The 24,114-nt window shown below is 38.3% G+C and overlaps 2 protein-coding genes across 2 annotated transcripts in view; one reads left to right on the top strand and one right to left on the bottom strand.

Moving 5' to 3' along the window:
* Positions 1 to 1,675: 1,675 nt before the first annotated feature.
* On the bottom strand, positions 1,676 to 23,523 carry OPN3 (opsin 3). The gene is made up of 4 exons (XM_084515176.1): positions 22,834 to 23,523; positions 9,801 to 10,120; positions 8,511 to 8,762; positions 1,676 to 4,227 (listed from the first exon to the last, which is right to left on the bottom strand). Exons 1-4 carry the CDS (start codon positions 23,183 to 23,185, stop codon positions 3,964 to 3,966), a joined length of 1,188 nt encoding a protein of 395 aa, XP_084371302.1. The 5' UTR covers positions 23,186 to 23,523; the 3' UTR covers positions 1,676 to 3,963.
* Positions 23,184 to 24,114, top strand: part of WDR64 (WD repeat domain 64) — a gene marked incomplete at both ends in the record, with an annotated part of 63,223 nt that continues 62,292 nt past the window's right edge. The window contains 1 exon segment of the mRNA XM_084514997.1: positions 23,184 to 23,398. Within this exon segment, the coding sequence (XP_084371123.1) occupies positions 23,184 to 23,398 (215 nt within the window).

The following is a 24,114-nucleotide window of genomic DNA, read 5'->3' on the forward strand; positions in this document are numbered from 1 at the left end:
CTGCCCAATCTTCCCAAACTGGATTTCCCAATTCTTTGTCTCCAAAAACTTCACATTTTTTTTGTTACATCTTGCCTTGGTACTCTCCAGAAATGCAGGCTGCAGCACCCACTGAGCTTCTGCAGGTGTCTTTTACTCCTTGAAAGAGATACTTAAATACCTAACAGATACTTTCATACTGAGCTGTTTATATATGGGTCAAATATCAATTTGTGAAATCTTTTGCCACCAGCACAATATGTTTTTTTTTTTTTATTCTTTATGTCTGAATATTATATAGTTGATTTTTGTTCTTGAGCTGAAGGCTGTTGATAAATATAAGGATAAATAAGGATAAATATATCATGCTAAACCATCCAGAAAAAAACAACCTTTAACAATACTATACTTGAATATCCATTTCATTCAGCTATTGCTGCAGTACTTTAGCAGAAAATGGCATCCTCTGCTACTGGTGTTATGCAAAGAATAGGAGCACAAAAGATAATGCTTGTGAATACTGATTTCCTGACTGACTTAATCACTGTGATAAAAGATAATGTCTCAGTACTATAAAACCCAACTTTTCTGCATGAAATGAGTTACATTCAGCATAAATCTAGCTCATTCTGGGAGCTGAAAAAGGATGGTTATAAGGCTGCAGTGCAGATCTGCATTATGCATCCCATAGTTTCAATGAAACTTTGTTAAAAGAAATGAATTGATTCTGAGGCTATCATGGTACTCACCACACCTGCTGCTTCCCTTTGTATGATGGGATCATTAAAATTCTTAAACTAGTTTATTTAAAACTTCTGTTAATTGTGTGCCCTTCTCATCTCTTCTCATTCTTTTGCCCTTCATGCTTTCTCCTTTATTTTCGTCTTTCTTTCCTCTTTTTTCCTCTTTCTGAATTTGTTACTTTACGAACACTGAATGGTCCAAGTGTGAATCCTAAGCATCTTCCTCTTCCATTCCCTGTAATGGGAGAGAAAGGACCCACATAAGTCTCTGCATCTCCATTGGAATAAACTAGCCAGTTATTGTTCATCCTCAGAACAGAATACAAAGAGACTTAAAATTAAAAAACAATAACAGATCTGTAAATAAGCTGGTGATACTCTCATGACTGTACATTACAATACTTAAGTTCTTTAGCAGGGTGTGAGTTTTGCATCAGGGTTGCAGTTAAAAGATTAGCAAATGAGACTGCAGCATGTTAACTACACGTAACCACATTTACACAGCTAGTGGTGCTTTACAGAGCTGCGAATGTCACTCTAAATGGTTTACAAATTGATTCATTTTAGGCCACCCATTTACATGAAATAGCAAAAAATAACAAATTTACAATCGTTTTTATTGTTTAGTTTTCCTGTGTTGTTATCTAACTGTAATTGTTCTGTGTATTGTAGCAGTAAATGTGTCTTACATAAATTGTTTTAAAAATACACATACTGTTATTCTTAATTACGTAAATTTTACCTTCAGAAATCTGAACAATAGACAGTTTCTCTTTACACTAAATTCACCTTGTAGTTGTTCTACCAGAGGGGAAAAAAAATATATTCAATTGCAATCTTGAAATATTATTGTTTTCTCAGTGCCTAATGATACCCTTCAAGCCATCTCCAAGAGGTAGTGATGTCAAACCAACTCCCTCTCAATAGAAAAATAATATTTCATGGAGAACACATTAATATAAATAAAATAAATTTAATTACTTATTGAAGGCTCAACATACAGAAAACACTAAAATATCAAACATTTTATTAAAAGGATGGAATCATTTTATGGAACTCATGTACATATTTCTCTTTTGTAAATATAAAAGTGCATAGATGTAGTGATCCTTGGCTGAAAATGAAATTTTTAACATTGAAACAAACATGCTTTTGTAAGGGCAGACCTTTGACATAATAAGACAATTTATCTATGCATTTATAGCAAAACAAAAATAACAAAAACAAATACTAGTATATATCATCTGTTTTCTCTTGGATTACGATTTCATCTAGAAAACAGAGTGGACTCTGGATGTAGTTTTGGAGCCAAATTACCAGTTCTGATACTATAGAAGGGTACATGAATAAGGAATTTGTCTCTTCAAAGGCACTGGCACAAACACATCTATCACTTGTTTCAAGTTGAGGTCACTGCTCCCTACTCCCAGAAAATAGCTGACAGCTGCATCTGGTGTCTGATTTTGTTTTATTTAAAGTTTTGGTTTTTACCATGAGATCAATATCTGATGGTACCGGCAGTCATTCTGCAAAGAATTAAGTCATTTCTTAACGTTTTTTTCCACACAGCTTTTACCAAGTGCTTACCAATATAATGGATGTGGTAGAGAATCAGCCCCTGTACTAGAAAATTATTTCTCTACCTTCCTTATCCAACGTGACAGGCAGCCATCTCCAGAACAGAATCCTATCATCATTTGGTACCAGCAACATTTACAACGGTGAGAAAAAATCTCTGTATCTGTTGTGTTTGCTGAGCTCTAAGTCTGGTAGTCATTACTCCCACTGCAACTTAGGCAGTTTCCCCTGCTGTATCTAACTGTTACTTTTGCCAAAGTGCCAGAGCAGGTTAAGCATTAACATAGGCTGAGGCTCCTGCTCCATGTACAGAATAACTTGTATGCAGGATAAAGATCAATAAAGTACATATTTTAACAAAACACAAACATTCTCCTTTATTAGTGCCTGGTCCTTTGATCTGTATGATTTTTCTCACCACACAGCTCAGTAGTCTCACCAGACAGCATGGAGAGAATGGCTTGCTGAGTACACATAGCCTTCTGGTGGCTGTTGGTTTAACTAAGCCCCAGTCATTGCGGATTTCACTTTTTTTTTTTCCCTCCTTGCAAACTACCAAGTCAGACAAACTAAACCCCAGCCAAACTCAAAAATTACTCTTTCCTAAGAGCTCTGTGCAGTGGGAGTGCTGGCAATTCAGGGAATAATAGGATAACCGAGGCTGCAGGAGTCTCAGGAGTCTCTAATCTAACCTCTTCCATTGCTCATCTGTCTACAGATTTGAAAAAAAACTTTTCCTTATATCCTGTTTGAATCTCTTATTTCAGTTGACGCCTATCTGTCATCCTTTCAGCATGCATCACCCTGAACATCATGGTTCCATCTTCTAGAAAACCTCTTCACTGCTATTGGAAGGTCGCTATTAGGGTCCCCTGAAGATTTCTTTTCACCAGACTGATCAAATGCAGATCCTCCAGTCTCTCTTACAGGCCAAGTGTTCTGAACCCTGACAATCTTGATGTACCCCACTGAGTTTACTCCAGTTTACAGGTGCCTTTCTTCTATTGGAGTTTCCAAAACTGGATGCAGTATCTAGATATGGTCTAGTGAGTGATGAGTCAAGACACATAATCATTTCAGCCCGCCTACTAGCCGTTTTCCACAGAGCTGCATCCCAGGCAGCCAGGGCCTGGCCTTTTGTGTTATGTGTGGTTCTTCCTCCCCAAGTGCAGGACTTTGCATTTAATCTTGTTGAATTCTCTAACACTTCTGTCGACCATTCCTCCAGCCTGACCAAGTTCTTCAGAATGGCAGTCCTGTCCTTGAGCCTACAGACTGCTCCCGTCCAGCTTGAAGTTATCTTCAAAATCAACAAAAGCACACTTGTCACCTCCTCCAGGTCACTGATAAAGATAGATGGATCCCAAGACAGACTCCTGCAGAACTCTGCTTGTTACTGGCTGCTAGGTAGAGTAAAACCTACTAAACATTATCATAATCTTTAAGAAAATTCAGAGTAAAAACATCCATCAACAAGCTTGGCACAGATGCAGAGATGTCTGTATTGCGACCAAAACCAGACTGCCTGCAGAGCTTCAGATGCAGAATTACCTCAGTATTTCACAGCTTAATATGGCTTCCTTGGCAGCCCACTAGCACTATCACTGAAACCAGTCTCCAGCCCAAATAGTCCATCAGTTTCCAATGACTCTTCAGCTCATCCTTATAGTGGCTTTACTTGGATGACATTTACTTTTGTTCCATTTTGTTTACTGTTATCATCTATTTGTTGAGTGTCATCACTGGTGATAATAAAAATGATAGAGGAAGAGCTAAACGTGACTTTCTTCTTTGGCCTGTCCCCTCCTTTTTGAGACATTACTATTGGTCGTATTGGTTTGTCATTCTCTTCTCCTGGGGTCTCTTTCGCAGTCCTCTGGAATCTCATCAAGCGAAAGCACAGGAGTTGCAAAAGGCATTGTCGAAACTGTAAGAGAAAATAAACAGAATGAAATTACAATTTGCTAACTGTTCACTATCATATATGATCCAGTGAAGACAGCAATACAGTAAATAACTCAAAATAACCTATTTCTTGTTCTGAGTTGGTTCCAGTGCCATAACAAACAGGCTTTTTAGTGGGCACTTTTTCCCATACACGCTCCAAAGGATTCAATAGGATCACGTGGCCAGTAGAGGGCACCGAAATACAATCTAATATTTTACCATCAGCAAGCTCTGCAGTCAACAAAGAACAAGAATAAGCCCCAGAACATGTCATAGGTATTCTCTCTGAGTATTCAAAAATCTAGTTTGATCTAGCAGGGGAAGAATGTTCTCAGAAGCACTTCATAGGAGGATGTACAGGGAAGGAACAAAGAGGGGGAGGGGAAGGTACAATGAAAGTGAAGTTTTCCATTTATACAACTCCAGAGACCGAAATTTTAACAAAAGCATTTAATAATACCAATGTAAAATAAAGTTGCAAAAGTTGGTAACATAAAACTAAAAACGTTCCCTTTGAATAGGTAAGGAATGGAAGCCTTTCAGCTAACCAGAAGCCACTTATGATACAGGCAGTCTATTCTACCTTGAGACTAAATAACACAAGGTTTTCAGTGAAAGCTCTTATCAGTAAATAAGAGGACAATTCCAGTAGTACCATTGTTCTAAATGCTCCAGTTATGGCCTTCCCTTCACAAAACAGAGCATTCAAGTTCAAGGGTTAGAAGATGCATTCAGTAGTTCCACGTCTGTGCATATCTAAAGCTCAAATGTGACTCTTTGGGGAAATTCTCTGGTTTTACAAAAAGTGTATTAAAAAAAGTTATTAAATAACTCATAATGAGACATGTCTGTAATACTTGGAAAGCACTTAAACACACACACACAGTAGGACATCTTTCTTAAATGCCTGCTATTTGGCTATTTTAAGAATTACTCTATATTATCCTGCATGGCTACTGACTTCATCTAGTTGTTATGCAAGAAGTTCTCTGGCACGTTAATATGGAATAGAAAATTAATCTTTGGTATAGAAAATTAATCCTACGCTTACACAGGGTAGGCAGGTAGGTCCTGTTGGGAAGGGAGCCTAGGAAGATGGAGAAAGGTGATCTGGTGTTATGTAAAACACAACAGAATGGTCATGTGGAAGCCCTGAAGTCTTCAGAGATAATGTGGTACCTCTGAGCAGCATGGATGTGAGAAAGCACAAGCATGTTAGCATAGGTCAGATATATGAAGGATATAATAGGGAAGAATTGGTTTATTATTCCTATAAAAAAAAAAAAAAAAAAAAAAAAAAAAAAAAAAGGTAAGCAAAAATAAATCACTTTGGTCTTAATCTGGAATTAGAGGTGAGTGAAAAGCATTTCACGATACATCTCCAATATGTTTAGCTGAATCATTCTCTTTGTGCCTATGACTTTACTGGCATTGTGCCTGCTGTTGGTTTGATTTGCTTCCTGGTATCAGAACCTACAAAATCTTTTTCAGATTAAACTAATCAATCTGACATCCAGGTACAAAGTCAGAGCCACCATATTAAAATGACCCAGTTGAAAATACTCTTTTGGAGCATGACTGTTGTCAGTGTCCTAAGCAAGGCTCCGAGGGTCTGCAGCCCCTTTCCACCCTCTGCTCCTCCAGGGTTTAGCTCCCCATATCCAGGGCTGACTCTGATACCATGCAGCTACGTAACAATTGCGAGATATGTTCATCTGATTCGTGTCAGTATGGAACAGTGCTAGGGCCTCATGGTATGATGAATGTGACCTTCTGTCCTACAGACCCTTGTATAACCACAAGTCTAAGAAAAACAGAGTGGTTAATGTATATAGTTCTTGTACCTTGCAAAGGAATGTTTTAGCAATTCCTGTCAATAGAGAACTTGAAGGGAAATGTATGTGTAGGCTTTTCCTTGAAGTCTCTTATACCTGGGAGGGGGTTCAGAATAGCTGCTAACTATTATGACTATTTATTGTGACTATTGCATGGGACACTACGCCAGTCTCTGTTATCCGGCCAGGAGATTAAGGAGACAGGGAGAGCTGAAGAACGTCTAAAAGACAAAGCTTGCAGGGGATGTTGCACAAGTCTCGGACATACAGCCTAGTTGGACAAAGGAGAAGGACAAGAAGGAGGAAGACTATGAGCCTTCAGCACAAGAGACCCCCAGAGGGACCACCGGAGACTGATAAGCACGCTCCAGTAGGAGGGTTTGGATTCTGGAAAATAAATCTAATAACCTTGGTTTTTTTAGAAGTAGTAATGAGTATGTGTTAGCCTAGGAGCATAAAAATCAGCTACTTGATGTAACTGGTGTGAGTCTGGGTGGAGCAGACTCCTGGCGCACCCAGCACTGTTTGCTTACCTCTATTCCTTTAATAAATTGTCAACTTTGATTATAGTCCTGTTTTGAAGACTGAGCCATTTATTACACAATGAATCAGCCTGCCATGAAAAGAGCAGTGTAGGAAGAGCTACAAGATGCCACACTGGGGGCCTCCTGCTTCCACTCAGGAGCAGCACTGACACTCAGCTTTGCCCTTGGTCCTGGCCTAAGCTGCACTGCAGCTATGCATTTGCCAGGCCATCCATCAGGCTGATTGGACCCATTGACTTGGCTGCCTTGTGTCTGGACTGCTGATTGGCCCTGGCTGTTCCCTGGTAATAGCACACGAGTGTAGGAAGTCACAGAAAATTCCACCTTTACAATAAGTTAAAGGTAATGAAAACCCAGGGAAGTCCTTCTAGCAATCATTTGTTTTGTTTCTTTTTAACCCTTTGTCTACTGATTCTACTATACTTAAATTCCAGATATCTTTAACTATATATCCTTGATTTCAGAGGTTTACAGTGTGAAGTTACATTTCTATTTAATGTTCTGGGTTATAGTGAAGCTATTTTAACATCTAAACAAATTCACCAGCTCTGCTCAGCTACACTCAGTAGTCATCTTTATAGTACTGGTGATTTACAGAAAGAAGTAAATTACCTGGTTCCACATCTTTTACGAGCTACTGATAACTCCAAACACTTTCACTCTTTCTCTGCTCTGTAGAGCAGCAAAATAAGCTAGTTTACACCATTAAATCATCAGTCTGCTTTTCAAAATGAAGACTATAAAAGTAGACGGAAAGTTGTTTTTCCTTATAGATAAATACACCTTCTTAACCATAAAAAAAGTATCTCCAAAATGCACTTGACTGTCATCCATATGAGATTCTGGCTTTGAGTAAAATAAAGCTCTGAGAAATGTTATTGGTATATTTATTTATTTTTTTCACCAAAATTGCAAATTCATCAAGACAGAAACGATCTAAAACAGTCTGTCAGATTTTGTAAGATGTTTATTTAAAAAACAGATGGAAACATTTTAAGAAAAGAATGTTTCACTTTTGTACTTATAGGTTACCTTTTTAATACTGTACACTTAGAAACTTTTAAATACCTAAAAAGTTATAATTCTTTTGTCACTATTTGAGATTAAACAAAATTTCAGTGTCCTCTTTCCACCCCCCTCCATCTTTCTTCCAGATACCAACTGAATAGATACTTCTGCATTCAGTGTTCTATGCTTTCCATGGTTGAGCACCTGAGAAGTAATATATTAGGAGCATGTGTTCCTAAAAGTTTTCTAGGCTTAAGCAGAAACTGGATTATGGATAATGGTTTAATTTCCTGGTATTTTAACATTAGTGAAACACCCTCACTTAATACTCACTTTGCAAAACCCTAATGTCAGATTGTTAGCAGACTCTCTCTCATGTTTTTGTGAGAACACTCATTTGAAACACTATGCTGTGTTGTTCAATCTTTGTGTTAGCATAATGTAAGTGTCAGAGAAGCAATGGTCTGTTTTTCCTGAAAAACAGACATTGGACATTCTGAATTTTGTCTGATGGACTTCTACTGTTGTAAAGGCATGATTCAGAGAGGATTTTCTAAGTGTAGCCCATTTTCAGGGTAAATTGTCAAAATCAAATGCTTACAGTTTCAGGGGAAGAGTTCCTTCCCCTCCCTTTTGTATGAATGCTCACCTGTATAATTCAGACATCTAAAATCCAATTTCTCATAAACTATTACTTTAAGCACAATCTGTATTTTTAATTTACTAGATTTTTGGTCATTTATCCTCGCTGTTCAAACCAAAACATCTAATCAGAAAAATCTAGTCTTTACAGATCAAAGTAAATCAGATCTAGACTCCACAACTGTGGCACAGGCTACTTATTATTCAAATAACAACATTTTTCACGTACCTACCTTTCTACTCATGAAAATATAGATGACTGGATTATAAGCAGTGCTTGACTTGGCAAAGAAAGATGGGATGATAGCTACTGTTGGAGTTACAAGGTTGCCGTAGCCATATGTTACTAGAAGGGAGACCACTGCATAGGGCATCCAACAAATAAGGAAGGTAGAGATCATTAAGAAACACATCTTAGCCACCTTCTTTTCATATTTTAGAAGTCTGATCACTTGAACAGTCTGAAAGTCTTCCACACTGCGAAGCTAAAGAAGAAAAAGGAAAATGTTAAAGTAAAAGCATTGAATACTTCTACTTTAATTTACAAATAACTAATTCACTAACAGTTTTAGGTACAGATGTTATACGCTCATTTTTATCAACTACGGTTCTTCTGCAAGCTTGCATCGTGCTTCCCAGACTTATTGTATACATTAAATAATGTAAAAACTTTAGAAAACTAACTTGCCTTCATCCATTAACATAAGCAAGCTCAGATTACATTTAGCAGTCCTTAGTCTGAAAACTTAGACAATCCTGTAAATTTGTTTCTTCCCTCTGAAGATAGTTGATGACAATTTGATAAACATTTCTCTAAACTGTTCTGTCACTGAGTTTGTTACCCTGAAGTTATAAAATTTCTACTTTAATCAGAATAGTAGGCAGCAGGTTCCCAATGTCATTTGTGTGAATCTGATAAAATGCAGAAATGATGGGACACATGTGAACGTCCTCAGCAATAGCTGTCAGTTGTGCTGATACTGTTGACCACAAACTTGAATGGGTCTGTTAGACTGATTATCCACAGAATATTAAACATTATCAATTCCTGACCCTGAAGATCCAGACTGAATTAAAATGGGTTGCCTGAACATGGAAACTGGTTTAACAGAGCTTAGTCTCCTCTTGGAAGAGTTTTACAGGGTTATCCTCTCAATAGCAATGAAGAGGAGAGAGAGATTTATTTAATAATAAGAACTGAGACCAAAGATTTTTCCCCTCTGTTTTAAGGAAGGATCTACTGTCAATCAGTGGGCAGGAACAGTTTCCTAATCTGCCTTTTATTTCTAACTCACCTGTAACTCACAAACTACTCAACATATAAGTCTTGGTAGCTCTAGGCTGGTTCTCTTTCAACCATACACCCTTTCTAGTGGTCCCTGACATGGCTGAACATTAAGGTCCTGAAGTTTGAACAGGAAGTGAGAGTGCAGATTCAGGCTCTGATCCAAGTTTAAGAAATGCTGGTACAACACATAACTAAAAATATTTAATTAAAAGAAGCCTTATTTCCATCAACTTACCATTCTTACTGCATATAGAATATGTCCATAGCAATAGGCCATGATCACAACAGGTACAACCAGACAGCCGAGAAAAAAAAAGAGCACAAAGGAGGTGTCATTGGGGTCTTTTGACTTCCAGTCCACTGAGCAACCTAATCCATGAATTTCCAATGTGTATCTGTTCCAGCCCAAAAGAGGTGCTCCAGTCCAGGCCAATGAATAGAGCCAGATGTATGTGATAGCCCGCCAGGACCAGGAGAAGTCAATCACTTTTGCATGGACCACTCGAATGTAGCGTTCATAGGCGAGAACAGTGAGAGTCATAATTGAAACAATTCCTGTAAGAAAAGTAAAGAAAATCAATTAAATCATTCACAAACATTGTAAAATGAACCCAAGTCCTCTTGATAACTTGGTGGCAAAGGAAACATCTAACTCAAGAATAGTTAGCTCATATTATGAGTCTAACACTAATAAGCTTTTTAGGTGACACCTCAGTAATCGTTATCTACTAACTCAAACAGTACTCTAATTTCAGAGCTATTCAGAGTAGGGTATTATAATCTGCCCCATGGTGTATGGCGGACAGAAAGTAGGACAAATAAAAAGGATGACTGAACTAATACTTTTTCCTAAATGTTATTTCATTAAGTGACGGATCATGCTCCAAGGTTTTTTGTTCCGTTTTGGTGATTTCTTTTCCTTCCTTTCTTTTAAGAAAAAGCTGCCATATAAAAATGTGATAACAAACAATAACACTGTTATGAATCGAGACAATTCAGAGCTGACACTAACATCAGGGAAAGCCTTCAAGAACTGGGAACACTGAACACTTAACATTAATAAAATGACTAGCAGAATTACAACGTCTATCAAGATTTCATGCAAGTCTTTCTATTAAAGAAAAAAAACAAAACACAGATAAAGAAAATTGTTACGTAGTTGAAGGAGTCATCTCTGGAAGAGATCTGTTTGAGTTTCCTGTCTTGAAGGTATCATAAAAAAAAAAAAACATAGTCCTCATTTCAATTATTTCTGCATTCTCTGTCCACCTCAACCACACTACACACTTAATGTGTCAAGACAGAAATGCTGTTATTTTCAGCTCTCAGCATTATTCTATCCAGACACTTTAATGAAGTCAAGGAAATGTCCTGAGTAGGACATAAGGATTTCAGTTTCAATGGTCTATGAAATTTAATGATAAAGAGCAAATCTGCCCATTATGCATATGCCAGTCAACTGAAATCTCTGTTAAGATTCAAACATCAAGCTCATATACTTTTAAACAACACAGCCTGAACACAAAAGGGTTTCACAGCACTCTGTGTACAAATACTTGTGTCTATATACTTTTTATTTAATAAGCAGCATGGGTATTTATCACACATTCCCATAGTGTTTCATTTTTTCCAAGTACATTTGTATTAATCACAATATTCATTTATACAGGTGGGAGAAGGTTAAATGTGCAGATCTTGCTGCTAGAAAGAAAATAACCATTTTAGCAGTCAAAAACCTTCAAAGGATATCACAAACATCTCATCTCACTTAAAAGAAGAATAAACATTAAGGAATACAAATCAACAATTTGAGCACCAGCCACATGAATTTTAGGAAGACTACTAAAGATAACAAAATCTAGGGAAACATTTAACCTCTGTGTCAATATGTTAATCCACAAAATCAGCATACTACTACTAACCAAGTATCTCACAGAAGGTTATGCTTTAAGAGATCTGTAAGAAAGCTGCTTTGTCCTGCAAGTATCAGAGGATTTTTAATTTATTTATAAGTTCATGAGTTTAGAAATCTTTCTTGATTAACAGGAAACCGACGTGTTTTTGTCATTTAATTATACGTCTTCTCCATTCTGCATCAATGTGTATCCAAAGCATGTCTGACAATTTCAGCAACATCTTTGAGAAAGAAGCATTGATTAGCGCAAGTAATTCTAGAATAGCCTCATGGATAAACCATTAAAATGGGATATGAACCAGGTTTCGTATCTGTGAATAATTTGGAGTAAAGACTGGAAACCTTGTATGTTATTTCAGTTTCTTACCTATTGGGAATTCCAGCTATATGGGTATGCACTTTGTGGCAACAAATTCCATTATGAAGCTGCAAAGCTGTAAAAGCAGAAAAATGCCCAGGGGCCTTATACAGCTCTAAGTACCAAGGGCTAGGATATGCTTGCCACCTCCACACTTAGCAATGCAGACATAATACAGTGGCAGAAATCTTCAAAACATCTATTCAAGCCTGACCTGCCATGGTCCATGTGCAATGTGCACTTTGACAGTGTGCAGCTTTTTCCACATACTAATACTACTTTTGAGTTACAACCAAATTTCTACATAACAAAAAATATCTTCATTGAGTTACCTGCGGCTTACTTGGGTAATTGCCTGCACCTCTGCTGCAGTTATCCTGCAAATGGGAAACTTCTCAAATGAGCAAATTATAATTAAATTGAAGCGGGGAAGGGAGAATTTATACATTTCAGTAGGTGAAATTTAATTCAATTGGAGATTTTAGCTTTGATGTTAAGGGGTAGTTTCAAGCAGCAGTTGTAATATATTCAGCAACCTACACAATACTTCTTGAATTTTGCAGTTATAATTAAAAAATGAAGGAGATGTACATCCTTTTGAGCTTACTTTAAGTTCGTTACTTTTTTTCCTGTTGTAATGCAGGATTCAATTAAATATATTCTATGTTCCTATTAATGCCACTAGCAAGATTAGAAAAAAAAGACATCTAAGATGCAGCTAAAGAATAATGGTTTTATGTGTGTATATATATACACACACACACAGTCACAGTGTTAATGAAGTAAACCAGAGCTTTTCCACAAGAACTATCTAGTTACACAGTTCAAAGGGCTCAATAAAAAAAAAAAATAATTCATTCATTTTGAGAGCATCCCCAAATGGATTTAAGAGCTCATTTTCTTTAAGTTTTCATACCTGCTTCTAATAAACTCCTATCCCTGACAGACTTATTTGCAGGAGTCTTGCAGTCAGCCTTTAAACAAACAACTTTTCATCTTTAGAGAAAACAGTTTGGGAATCAATAATAACTACCAAATAAGCTTGCCACGTACACGCATATCTGTTTGTCCTTGAAGCCAAAGCTGTTATATCAAAACAACTTCTATAAAAGCTAATCCTCTAGATTTGATGGGGTTTTGTTCTGTAAGATTACTAGCTGGTGATTTTAGATAAAAAGCTAAAACTAGAAACAGATATATAAAACTTTATCCTTGCATTCATATTTTGTTATATGTAGTGTTTATTTCATTGTTATACATCCAGGTTTTTCCCAACAAATGTCAAATGAGCTCTAGAGAGGCCAAATGAAGTTTATTATGGTTGATTGCAAACAGTTCATGAGTGAATCCTGCAGCCTTCACTCAAGCAAAATTAATAATAAGCATTAATAGGGCCTCTGTACCTAAGGACTTTATCCATTCTCCTCTTTAGATTTTAACTCAAATCTTTCAGAATTATTTCTTTCTGAATCTTTTTCTATATTAGGCTCCACTTCACTGTCTTTTAACGGCCTTTCTAATGTGAATGATTTCTTCTTTTAAAACATTGATATACTAGAACATTTATTTTACATCCTAAGAGATCATTCTTTATGGCTTGTTCACAGTTCTGTGTCTTTGCCCAGCATTAACACTATACCCTCACGTCAGGAAGGATGGAGGGAGTGGGTGGCAGGTCAAAGTTAAAGGACTTAAATGTGGGATTGTATGCAAAGCAATAAAAAGCATCAGTTATTTGCAGTTCAGAGAAGACTGTTAAATTCATCCTGATAATAAATATATGTTAAATATGATGCTGAACTGGTTGAACCATCTGTTAAAAGTCCATTTAATGGATCTGATGGGATATCTATGCTGGGCATTAAAGATTCTCTGCTTCTTCTGTGGTCATTAAGCCTTCTTGGCATAACCTATAGTTTCAGGCAATTAGGAGTAACACATACCTGTAGCTACCTTAATTTTCAAACAATATGCAGGACACCATAAAAATCTTAATATAGTTTGGATGACAGATTCATTTCTAAATTTGAGGAAATATGGCCTTAATTTCTGTACCTTTCTACTCATTAAACTTTCAGGCAAATTTGAGCCATAGTATCTCATTAATTTCTCTACTATAATTTATTTTCTTCCATATTCAGATCTAAAATTGAAAGGCAATCTAAAATTATGTTCTACTGTAAATAAATAAATAAATCCAGAATGCTAATCTCATCTAATTCAGATTAAAATAGGAGTAAAATCAAGGTTTAAACTTGTATTACCAGCCGCAATTCCCCTCTACTGACAAGCAAAGGGTTGAAAACAACTTTTCTAATATGAGTGAAAAAAAAAACTTGTTCTGGATCTCATAGCAAAACACAGGGTTTTTGTTTTGTGTCCTGTCCCTGCACCCCTGTCCCCTCTTGTTCCCATCCCTTTCGCCCACCCCCCCAGCATTGATTAACTCTTAATATTGATTCCTCTTTGGTGAAACTAGCTTTGATGTCAATTTTCAGAAAGATTCCAGGAGCTGAACACAAAAGAACAGGTAGAGGGTAATTGTCCTTTAACTACCCATATGCTGAACCACAGAGGCTGGCAAGCACGTACCTGGTGACACTGGAAATAATCCTTAGTAATGAAGGTATCATAAGCAATTTATGAGACTATGTTCTGTGAGGTTGAGGCTTCCTGGGCCTTGGGGGGAAGGTAGCAGTGCTGTTTTCAATATTATCTTGCGAATGGCTGCATGCATCTGGTATTTGGATTTACATTGGCTACTGAAACTCTGTGCAGATCCTCTTTCATACATGATGTGGATCATTTATTTGAAAGGCTAGATTCAGGAAATTTCACATGTCAAATAAATAGAATATTCTTCAGATATATAATGTGTCTCTCCAGATACCTCAATGCCCCCTTAGTGCTGAGCTAGCAATTTGTGTGGAACAATACTCAAGTCGAACAGCCGGAGCTGTCAGCTGACTCCTAAAATTTTCAGCTGATAATGCAGGAAAGAAAGAAACTCTACACAGTGTTACCTAGAATAGGCACATAAAGGAAAAAAATAATCTCATGCAAGTAGAACATTTCTCATTTTCTCAAAGATTCTCTGAAACCTGTTTTCAGAGATACCCCTTTCATGTCTCCACAGTTACACACACATACCTGGCCCATCTTCTATTTTGCCCACCTTTGTTATTTTTGTTTCAGTACTGCTGCCAATTAATATCTTGCATATTACACATTTCAGTGGGAAAGGATATAAATACATAGTAGTAGCAACTACACCTACTGATTTTTCTTTGTATACTCAAAAATCAAACTGAAAGACAAATCTATAACCACAAAGGGTCTCAAGTCACATTTACCATTAAAGAAGTGAGAATATAGCCCGTTTCTCCAAGGATATGTATTAACTGTTTCAAGTTTCATTACTGTGATTGAGATACCTGTCACTACTTCTACATGCCACTTTCTGCAGTCAGTCCTGTCAATTAATTAGTCTAAAACAGCCCCTGTGAAGCAACCACAGATCTTTGGTTTCGAGCCATTTAAGTTAAAGAGGACTCCATCCATCTTCCTTTCTTCCCCATCAGGAAATCCAAATACGTGAACTTTCAACCAATTTTGGTTGGCTGGTAAACAGCAGGCTACAGTGTCTGTTATAACCACTGAATTTAAAGGTGTTCCTTGAGTTAAGCCAAATCCTCGTAGGGATTTGTCAAGAGCACAGAGATGCAAGGCTTCTTGTGCTGTCCCCACAGAAACACAGTGCTTTATGTAATGCCATACTTTGATTGGGATCAACAGTGGCAGTTCTCACCTAGAAGAACCTTGCCTTTTTTAGCATGGGATATACACACATCATCTGTTTTCTTGCACTGCTTCCAGACACCTTTTGTAAGACCTACATACGTGCAAGGCTCCATTCATTTTCCATATACAAATCAAGTTTTGTTGCCCAGTGCAGAGGAACACACTGCATTTTACATTTTTTTTTTTCTTTTCTAAGCAGCTTTTCTGGGAAATGATGGAGATTTCATCCAGGATGAGTTACACATTTTAACATGATGAACTATGTGCTGATTAAAAAAAAAAAAAAAAAAAAAAAAACAACAACAAAAAAAAAGTGTTATAGAAAGCCATTATGGTTATTGTTTGGATATTAGCCCCTAGTATGCAAACCTTTTAAGAGCCATACGTGAGAATTCATTACTTTGACTCCCATAACAAAAACATGTATTTCAAAATGTTTTACCTGAAACTATTTATTCTTGAGATCTAGGTAGTATGATTCAAGACTAAGGCCCAAGATCCTGAAGATTGATTTAACTTACTTGTAAGTCACAGACTTTCAAACTCTTTCTGAAAGACTCAACTGACCAATATTTATAGATAATGCTCGTCTGATCCATAGATTTTCATCTTAGAATACTCCTTTCTTCAAACACTGATTATAAACACTGTGTTAAGGAACTATGGATGCTATTTTAACTCTGATTTAAGCCTGGGCAATTGCATTCGCATGAGTAAGATCATTCTCATTTAAATTGTGTAAGTTAAACATAGCAGAACAGAAGCGTATTCTTGTTTAAGCCAGTAGCATACAATTTCTATGTTGCAGCTTGTACTCTTCCCCAGCAGCAAGCCATTGAGAATTAGAAATGGATGGTATGCTATTTCTTATTTAAAAAAAAAAATCCACAGAAACTATTTTTTGTTGTTGTTTATTTTTTTGTTTTCCTGCTGGATACTGCACTTGGTATAGGTATCATCATATCTCATATGTAACTTTCTATTTATTCTATTTTTCCAGAAGTCATGATACATCTTATGATACATATTCTTGATACATCATGAAATAATTCAAGCTACACAGTGTAGGTCATCATGGAGAAGAGTGAAAAGCACATATCAGCTGCACTGTATCATTCCATACAGTGTGTCTATTCTGATTTTAAAAACATTAATTAGAAAGCAATATTGCAACACTCTTCAGAAATAGATGTGTTAGCTTCATCTAACAACACCCACAGTTGGTCCTGCCTTCTCCCTGCAATATATAACTTACTTGGATTCTGTTTGCCATACTGCCCACCAAAACATGGCTTGCAATGCAGACAGAGTGGGTATCAGATACACATTCCTGACAACTGAGCAACTCTGCAAAGTAACTACAACATTTTCTGTGATTCTATAGGAAATGGACTCTCTGTCAGGGAACATAGTGATAGGACAAAGAATAATGTCTTTAAACCAAAAGTGGTAGATTTAGATTAGATATAGGGAAGAAATTCTTCACTTATAGGGTGGTGAAGCCCTGGAACAGGTTACCTAGAGAAGCTGTGGATGCCCTAGGTGTTAAAGGCCATGTTGGATGAGGCATTGGGCAACTTAGCATAGTGGAAGGTGTCCCTGCCTATGGGAGTGGCAGGGGGATGGAATTGGTAGTATTCTGTGATTCCATAATACAGCAAAGAAAATTCACTTTTGAGACAGACCAAGGCTTCTGTCAAAGAGCATATTATTTTTCATATCAGTTAAGACTTAACCTGCATCTCAGTGCTGAATAACTTTTTTGCATGTCTTAGAGGAGAAATCCCCTCTTCTGCAAGCCCTCCTCATCTCCTTCACAACAGAACAGCTAAATGCCATCTATTCAGTTGAAACAACTTATTGTCCATGGCAAGACAAGGCATTACTACACTATTTTGTATTACTTAATATATAACCAAATCTATATGAATTCAGCAATTAAGTTTTAGAGTATATTTTTGGTGACAACTATGTTTTGTTGCTTATTTTTCAACAAATTTTAGCATCCATAGCCTAATCTAGATAGGTGAAAAAATCACTTCTCCTGGACAGAACAGATTTCCAAGTACATTTTATATACACCTCTACTATGAAAATAGCATAGAATTAATCACCTCCTCCATGTTCAACACTGATTAATTCACTTCAAATTGCTAAAAATTGCTAAAGCTGAAAGCATGCTGATCAAGTCTCCAGCTGTCTGTAATGCAAGACCCTAAAACCGTCTGCCGAGTATTAGAAAATGCTTTTAGTGATATTAAATCAGTGCATATAACATGTATTGGTAATGCGAGACAGGGGTACAGGGTATCATTCTTTCACGGCATGTAGAAGGAGCCTTAGATAAACCTGTGGATGCACACTTCTTTTGCACACATCAAGTTCTGCAACAGTCACTGTCAGTTAAGAGTCTTATTTGTCTGTGAAAGGCCAGAAAACACACAAAGATTATTCACCTTTAGTGTGTTACTCTATAATTAAACAAATAGTTACTTCAGGTAAAAAGAGTAAACTTCTCTGTTAAAGAGACATTTGGGTGTATTTAACTGTCAAGCATCTTCTCTAGCTCTTATACCCAAAACATACACTCAATGATAACAGAAAACCTTCTAGGTACGAGTTGTGTAACTAAATCAGATTTAGGGATTACCCAGATCTCTACTACTTGCAGCTTGGTTGACTACTACAGACAGGAAAAGAGTTAAGGTTTTATATAAAGAAGGGTTGGCAGGCTCAGTGGGACCGGCACAGAGTTGACTGCACAACTGTGTGGAAAGGTGACCCACACAGCTTTAATACATCACTTAACTGAAGTAGGTATTTTATTCCATCAGGACAGCACAACTGTTAAAAATTAGAAGTCAGTAAGCTAAACTAGATAAGGATCACTCTCCAAAACATACAACCGTGACATCAAAACTTAAACTTGTCAGTACTCATTAGATGAAATGATGACAGTTTTGCACTCTGGCGAGCAGATTGTCTCCACACCATCCTCAGCACCTATACATTGTAAAGGTTAAACCAAAGTTCAAGTCCCAGAAAAAACATTCAGCAGTAGCACCAACAGCAAGCCCCAGTCTGCACAAGGAGCAGAAATTGCTACATGGGCTTGCCTACTTATAATGTTATGATAATGCAAATGTAGACAATTGCAAGGAACATAAAAATAGCTGATTGTCTGTCTAGGGATAAACAATCTGAAGCTATATGACTTTCTTCTCAACAGAAAAGCTTTGAAACATGCAAATTTGCTTACAGTGCATAAGGTCTGGATCTCAAGTGCCTCCAATTAGCTAGACTGACTGGTAAAATGAGAAGCACTTTTGCAAATGAAATATTCAGATGCTCTGATACAAAATTCCTAGGAGAAGTGTAGAAAGAGCTCTCTTTGCTGTGACTTTTTTTTTTTTTTGAAAAAAGAAAAAAAGTTGTCATCATGACGTAACAAAGACTTCTGAAAACGCAGATGTTACCGCTTTGTTTTTTAATCACATACTCCACCTATAACAACATATGTAAAAATTATAAATACAGCTGCATGATCACAATTTTCAAAGTGAATTCTGATTCTGGATTATTAACTACAGTAATTGGAAAGAATGCGATTTTCAAAACTTGTTAAGAAATATCCCTGAGTTTAAAATGAAAGTCGCAACTGTTTTAAAGTAGTTTTAATCATGTGTCTTAAACTTGTTCACTATTAGGGGAAATTATAGCTTAAATCACTGCAAACCTATGTTGCTCAAGACTGAAGTGCTATAAAGTCAACAGTGAATATAATGCCACTATTTAAAATTGTTTCCATTCATCTTCCACATGGAGGCTGTTTTGAGTTCATGACACAAATACTTTTGTTACCAGAAGTAGCTAAACACAGAGGTAGGCCAGGATCAGGATATCAAGTTCTTAGCATAAGCTGCAATATAGCCACAGAAGGGGTGGTGCTTTTCAACCTTATACATCTCAAATTCAAAAGCTTTCCTTCAACTTGTCATTTATAGATCATCTATAAACTATAGAACTATTTCTGGAAGGCATGTCCTATGAGTAGAGGCTGAGGATACTTGTTTGTCTAGCTTGGAAAAAGAAGGTCAAGGGGCAGCCTCACTGCTCTCTGCAGCCTCTGAAGGAGGGGAAGCGCAGAGGGAGGTGCCGATCTCTGCTCCCTGATCAACAATGACAAGCTGCACCAGGGGAGCTTCAGAATGGACTTCAGGGAAAATTTATTCACTGTGAGGGTGGTCAAACACCAGAAGGGGTTTTCCAGCGAGGTGGTTGATGGCCCATGCTTATCAGTGTTCAAGAGGTATTTGAACAATGCACTTTAACGTTCGGTTAGCCCTAAAGAGGGCAGGCAGTGGACTCAATCTTCATAGGTCCCTTCCCATTGAACTATTCTATCATATTAACCACAGAAGACAGCTTAGAATATCGGCTGCTCTCCCAAGAAAAACAAGATCAAAACTGAACAGCCTTTGGACTGGAAGCGTACAGAAAACTTCATACGACAAAGTACAAGCTCATGCACAAGAATGTAATCACTTTACAGTAAATAAACAGGCTTTGGTCATTCCACATGAAGTAGCTGGACTGTGTCCAAACCCAGCAGACAAACCTTCATCAGTGAAGTAACCTGATGGTATTTGTTATTATGATTTAATGGACTTCACAGCCATGATATCAGAACTACCCCCACTTTATTCTAGAAACTGCTTTATTAGGTCACTCTGGTTTACTGAAGTTGAAAGCTACAAAGCTGCAACTGTCTTGCTTAGTGATAGCCTTTACTTTTAAATGTCAATTTAAAACAGTTGATTTCAGGTGTTTTCTGATCAGTGAGTGTACTTGTTCTTCCCAAAACTTCTCCAAAGAGGGTTACACTGTAACAATTATTGCTAGTTACTATGCATACAAGACTTCATTGCCTTACCTCCCCCCTCCTCCCCCCCCCCCCTCAACCCTTACTCCAAGAAAATAGCTGACTTGGGCTTTTATATTTGAGAGAATATAAAAGTGTATTTGTAAGTGTAATACCTAGTTACTCTGAATGAAATCCCCAATCAGTCTCTTCACCACCACTACTACCAAAAAATAAAACACCTTCAAGGCATTGCTCTCTTCATAGACATATTAAGTATTGAAAATAGAAGCTGTGGTGGCTATAGTCCAGATGATAAATAGAGAAGGGTGATGTTACCTGCAGGGCATCGTTGTTTTTTCAGTATTGACACGCCTCTGCTCTCCTACTCAGGGAACTACATATCTTCACTATCAGAAAAGAGCGATCTTTGTATTTCCAGCAGAGAACATGGAAGCATTGGTATGTACAAAAGACTTAAGACTAGAAGTAACTTTACTGTGTTACTGACAAATTATAATATCCAAGTGAAATATTTTCGATTACTTGACATGGCAGCTGAACCAAATCAGGAATATCAGACACCTTAACTGAAGTGGTGCATTTACTCTCCACTTCCATGGAAAAGACTCCACACACAAACATGCACTTTTCTAATACATCATAAAAAAATTCTAATCATTGAAGCACACTATGTGAGAGGAAAATAACATTACCAAGCACAGGAAGATGTGGTTTTGCAAACCAAAATGCTACTTAGATCATTCTGTAATTAAGACCCATGAGTTTGCCTACTTTTCTTTGTAAATGATCTTTATATAAGAAAGCAATGCAGGAAAGCATCAACATAAAATATAGTGACCAAATAGTGACTAAATAGTGACAATATAGTGACTAAAAACCAAAAATGAGAAGACACATATGATCAAGCATTTTGCTTCCCAATTTATATCTCATTATTTCTACTTATTCCATCTTTGGAAGATAAGAGATGATTACTATGATTTACTCTTTTTTTCCCCCCTTTACCCTTACTATACCTCTTATTTTTTGACCTATATACAGAATACCATCATTCAAAATTTTAAGTATAACACATTAGGGATAAACATAGTAACTGAAAGATACTTAACTGTGCATGTTTAATGTTCAATTGCCTGGCAGAACCAAATAGCAAATGCCCAAGTTTCTCAAGTATTTGAACGGTCTGACTGACATAGTCAGCCTTATGTTCGCTGGGTCCTCTAGTATTTCCCCTCCTAACACTAGGAACAAATGTTTAAAAGCTATGCACCATTAAAATTATTATGCAATACCAAAGCCTGCACAAAGGTCTAACTACAGCCTGAATCCACCTGCCTCCCAAGATCCAAGATTTTTGCTACTGTATGCAGCAGCAGTCAAATGAATCACGAGGAACCACACACCTTCATCCCAGCAGTCCAACAAAAGCACACTTAAGTGCCACATGAAACAAAGATTAGGCAGGAAAGCCGCAATCCTTTCAAGAGACATTAATTTACCTTAATAAATCCAATTTTCAGTGAACACACATTTTGTGAGCACGTGCAGTAATCCACCTCTCAGTTGCACACCTCTGCTAGAAAGAAAAAGAACTTTAAAATGAACTTTTTGTTCCTGGCTAGCACTTGCCTTCACCATTATAAACACAATCCTGTAATTTACATCACCCCCTATCAGTAAATGAATAAATATCTATATTCTTTTTAACAGGCTGTATGTCTGTTAAATACACAGCTGGACTACATTCTGCTCTTTTGCAAACTTCTGTAAAGGTTAAGTATGAATCTCAGAAAAGAACACAGAAATGTTATGTGGGGGGGTCGGAGGGGTTGTGTTTTGAGTTTCAGTTTGATTTGTTTGTTTGTTTTTGTTTGTTTTGGTGGGTTTGTTTGGATGAAACTAGTGGAAGTACTTCTACAGTGCTGAAAATCCCCTTTCACAGGAAGCAGTGATTTTGCAAATAGCACTCTGACACTGTTACAACTGAAAGATAATACTTGAGTTTCACATAGGGATAAAAATAAATAAATAAAAAATTAAAGTGCTTCCATGTTTGGGATAGTTTTATAGACCAAGAAGTCCAAACACTTGGGGAGGCTGTACCCCTCCTGCTGTAAAAGAGCACGTTTAGAGTAAACCATCAGTTTTCTATCGGCACCACTGCTGAAGCTGCGCACGTTCCTCACCCAGAGGCTAAGGCATTTCCCACAGAACACACAGCTCTCCATGCCAAGTGCCTCCATCGGGCTGGGCCGGGGCTGAGGGGGCGGCTGTTGGTGACAAGAGGGGAAAGGAAGGGCAGCACCCACCGAAGAGGCTGTTGCTGAAGCCGTCCCAGACGCAGCCAGCGGCGTCCCAGACCCAGCGGCTCCTCAGGCAGGACATGAAGGTGAGGCTCACGCCGAAGACGGACACCAGCAGGTCGCTGAGGCTGATGTTGACGAGGAAGAGGTTGGTGGGCGTGCGGAGCCGCTTGAACTTGTAGTAGAGCACCAGCACCAGCAAATTGTTGCACAAACCCAGCACGCCGATGGTGGCGATGAGCAGCGCCAGCAGCTCGTAGGTGCCGGCGCTGAAGGGGGGCCGCTCGCCCGGCGCCTCCTGCTCCGCCGCGGGGGGCTCCAGGCGGCTGGTGGCGGCCGAGCCGTTCCCCCAGGGCATGGTTCACGGGCTGCCGGAGCCCGGCCGCAGCGGGGCTCATCCCCTCCGAGCTCTCCAGCACTACTGCAGCCCGGTAACTAGAGCAGCAGGAGGAGGAGCCCTCTCCGCCTTCCCGCCCACGGAGGGCGATCCCTCAGGCGGTGTCGCCCGTGCATGCCATGAGGTGCCGCCGCCGGGCGGCCCTCAGCGGCTCCGGCTCAGCCCCGCCTGTCGGTGAGCAGCCTGGTTGTGACCGGGATGGGGCTGCTGCCTCCTCTGCCGTGAAATACTCCGTGTGTTTCTGCTCCCTGAAGCTGCTTTCCTGAGCGCTTCCCGTCAGGGAGCTCTGTGTGGGGCAGTCCGGCTTTACGCCGTGCTTCAGGAAACTGCTGAGCCGCTATTTAGACTCCAGATGTCTCACCAGTGACACCGCCCTCCCCTTCCCCTCTGTGGACGTAGTTTCTATTAAGACTGGCTTTTTTATTATTTTTTTTTTTCCCTAGTGAGTCTGAGTTTGCGGCCTTTGCTTACGCGTCTAAGAAGTGCAGCAGAGGAGGAAGGTGTTTGCCCACAGCCCTCTGAGATGGCTGTAGCAGCTGCATCTTCACAAAGCAACTGGCAGCATTATTTTTGATTCCCAGGTAAACTTACGCAAGTGATTTTTTTTTATTTTTTTTTATTTTTTGGTCAGACACGAGGCAAGTAAGTCATGTCAGGTACTGAAGCTAACACTATGAAGTCACCTATTTTTCTATCTTTGTTTCCAGTGTGTGTTGTGCAAAAATGGTATAGAAGCCTGCCTTCCTACAACTGTAGCTGGTAGTAGTCAAGGAGTTGAAGTAACCCCCAGCTGTGCTAGGTTAGCTGTACTGTCTCCAAACTGAGCTTTTATTCCTGAATATGTATGGCTGTAATTTTTGCTCAGCCAAGCTTTAGACCTAACACACCTT

This window comes from Aythya ferina (assembly GCF_964211825.1).
Source record: "Aythya ferina genome assembly, chromosome: 3".
Taxonomy (NCBI): Eukaryota; Metazoa; Chordata; class Aves; order Anseriformes; family Anatidae; genus Aythya; species Aythya ferina.

Coding starts and splice junctions, on each gene's coding strand:
- OPN3 (XM_084515176.1), bottom strand. CDS start 23,185: ATGCCCTGGGGGAACGGCTCGGCCGCCACCAGCCGCCTGGAGCCCCCC. Junction 10,121..22,833: donor CTTCAGCAACAGCCTCTTCG/GTGGGTGCTGCC, acceptor CTTTTCTTACAG/GAATTGTTTCAATTATGACT. Junction 4,228..8,510: donor ATATTTTCATGAGTAGAAAG/GTAGGTACGTGA, acceptor TTTCTCTTACAG/TTTCGACAATGCCTTTTGCA.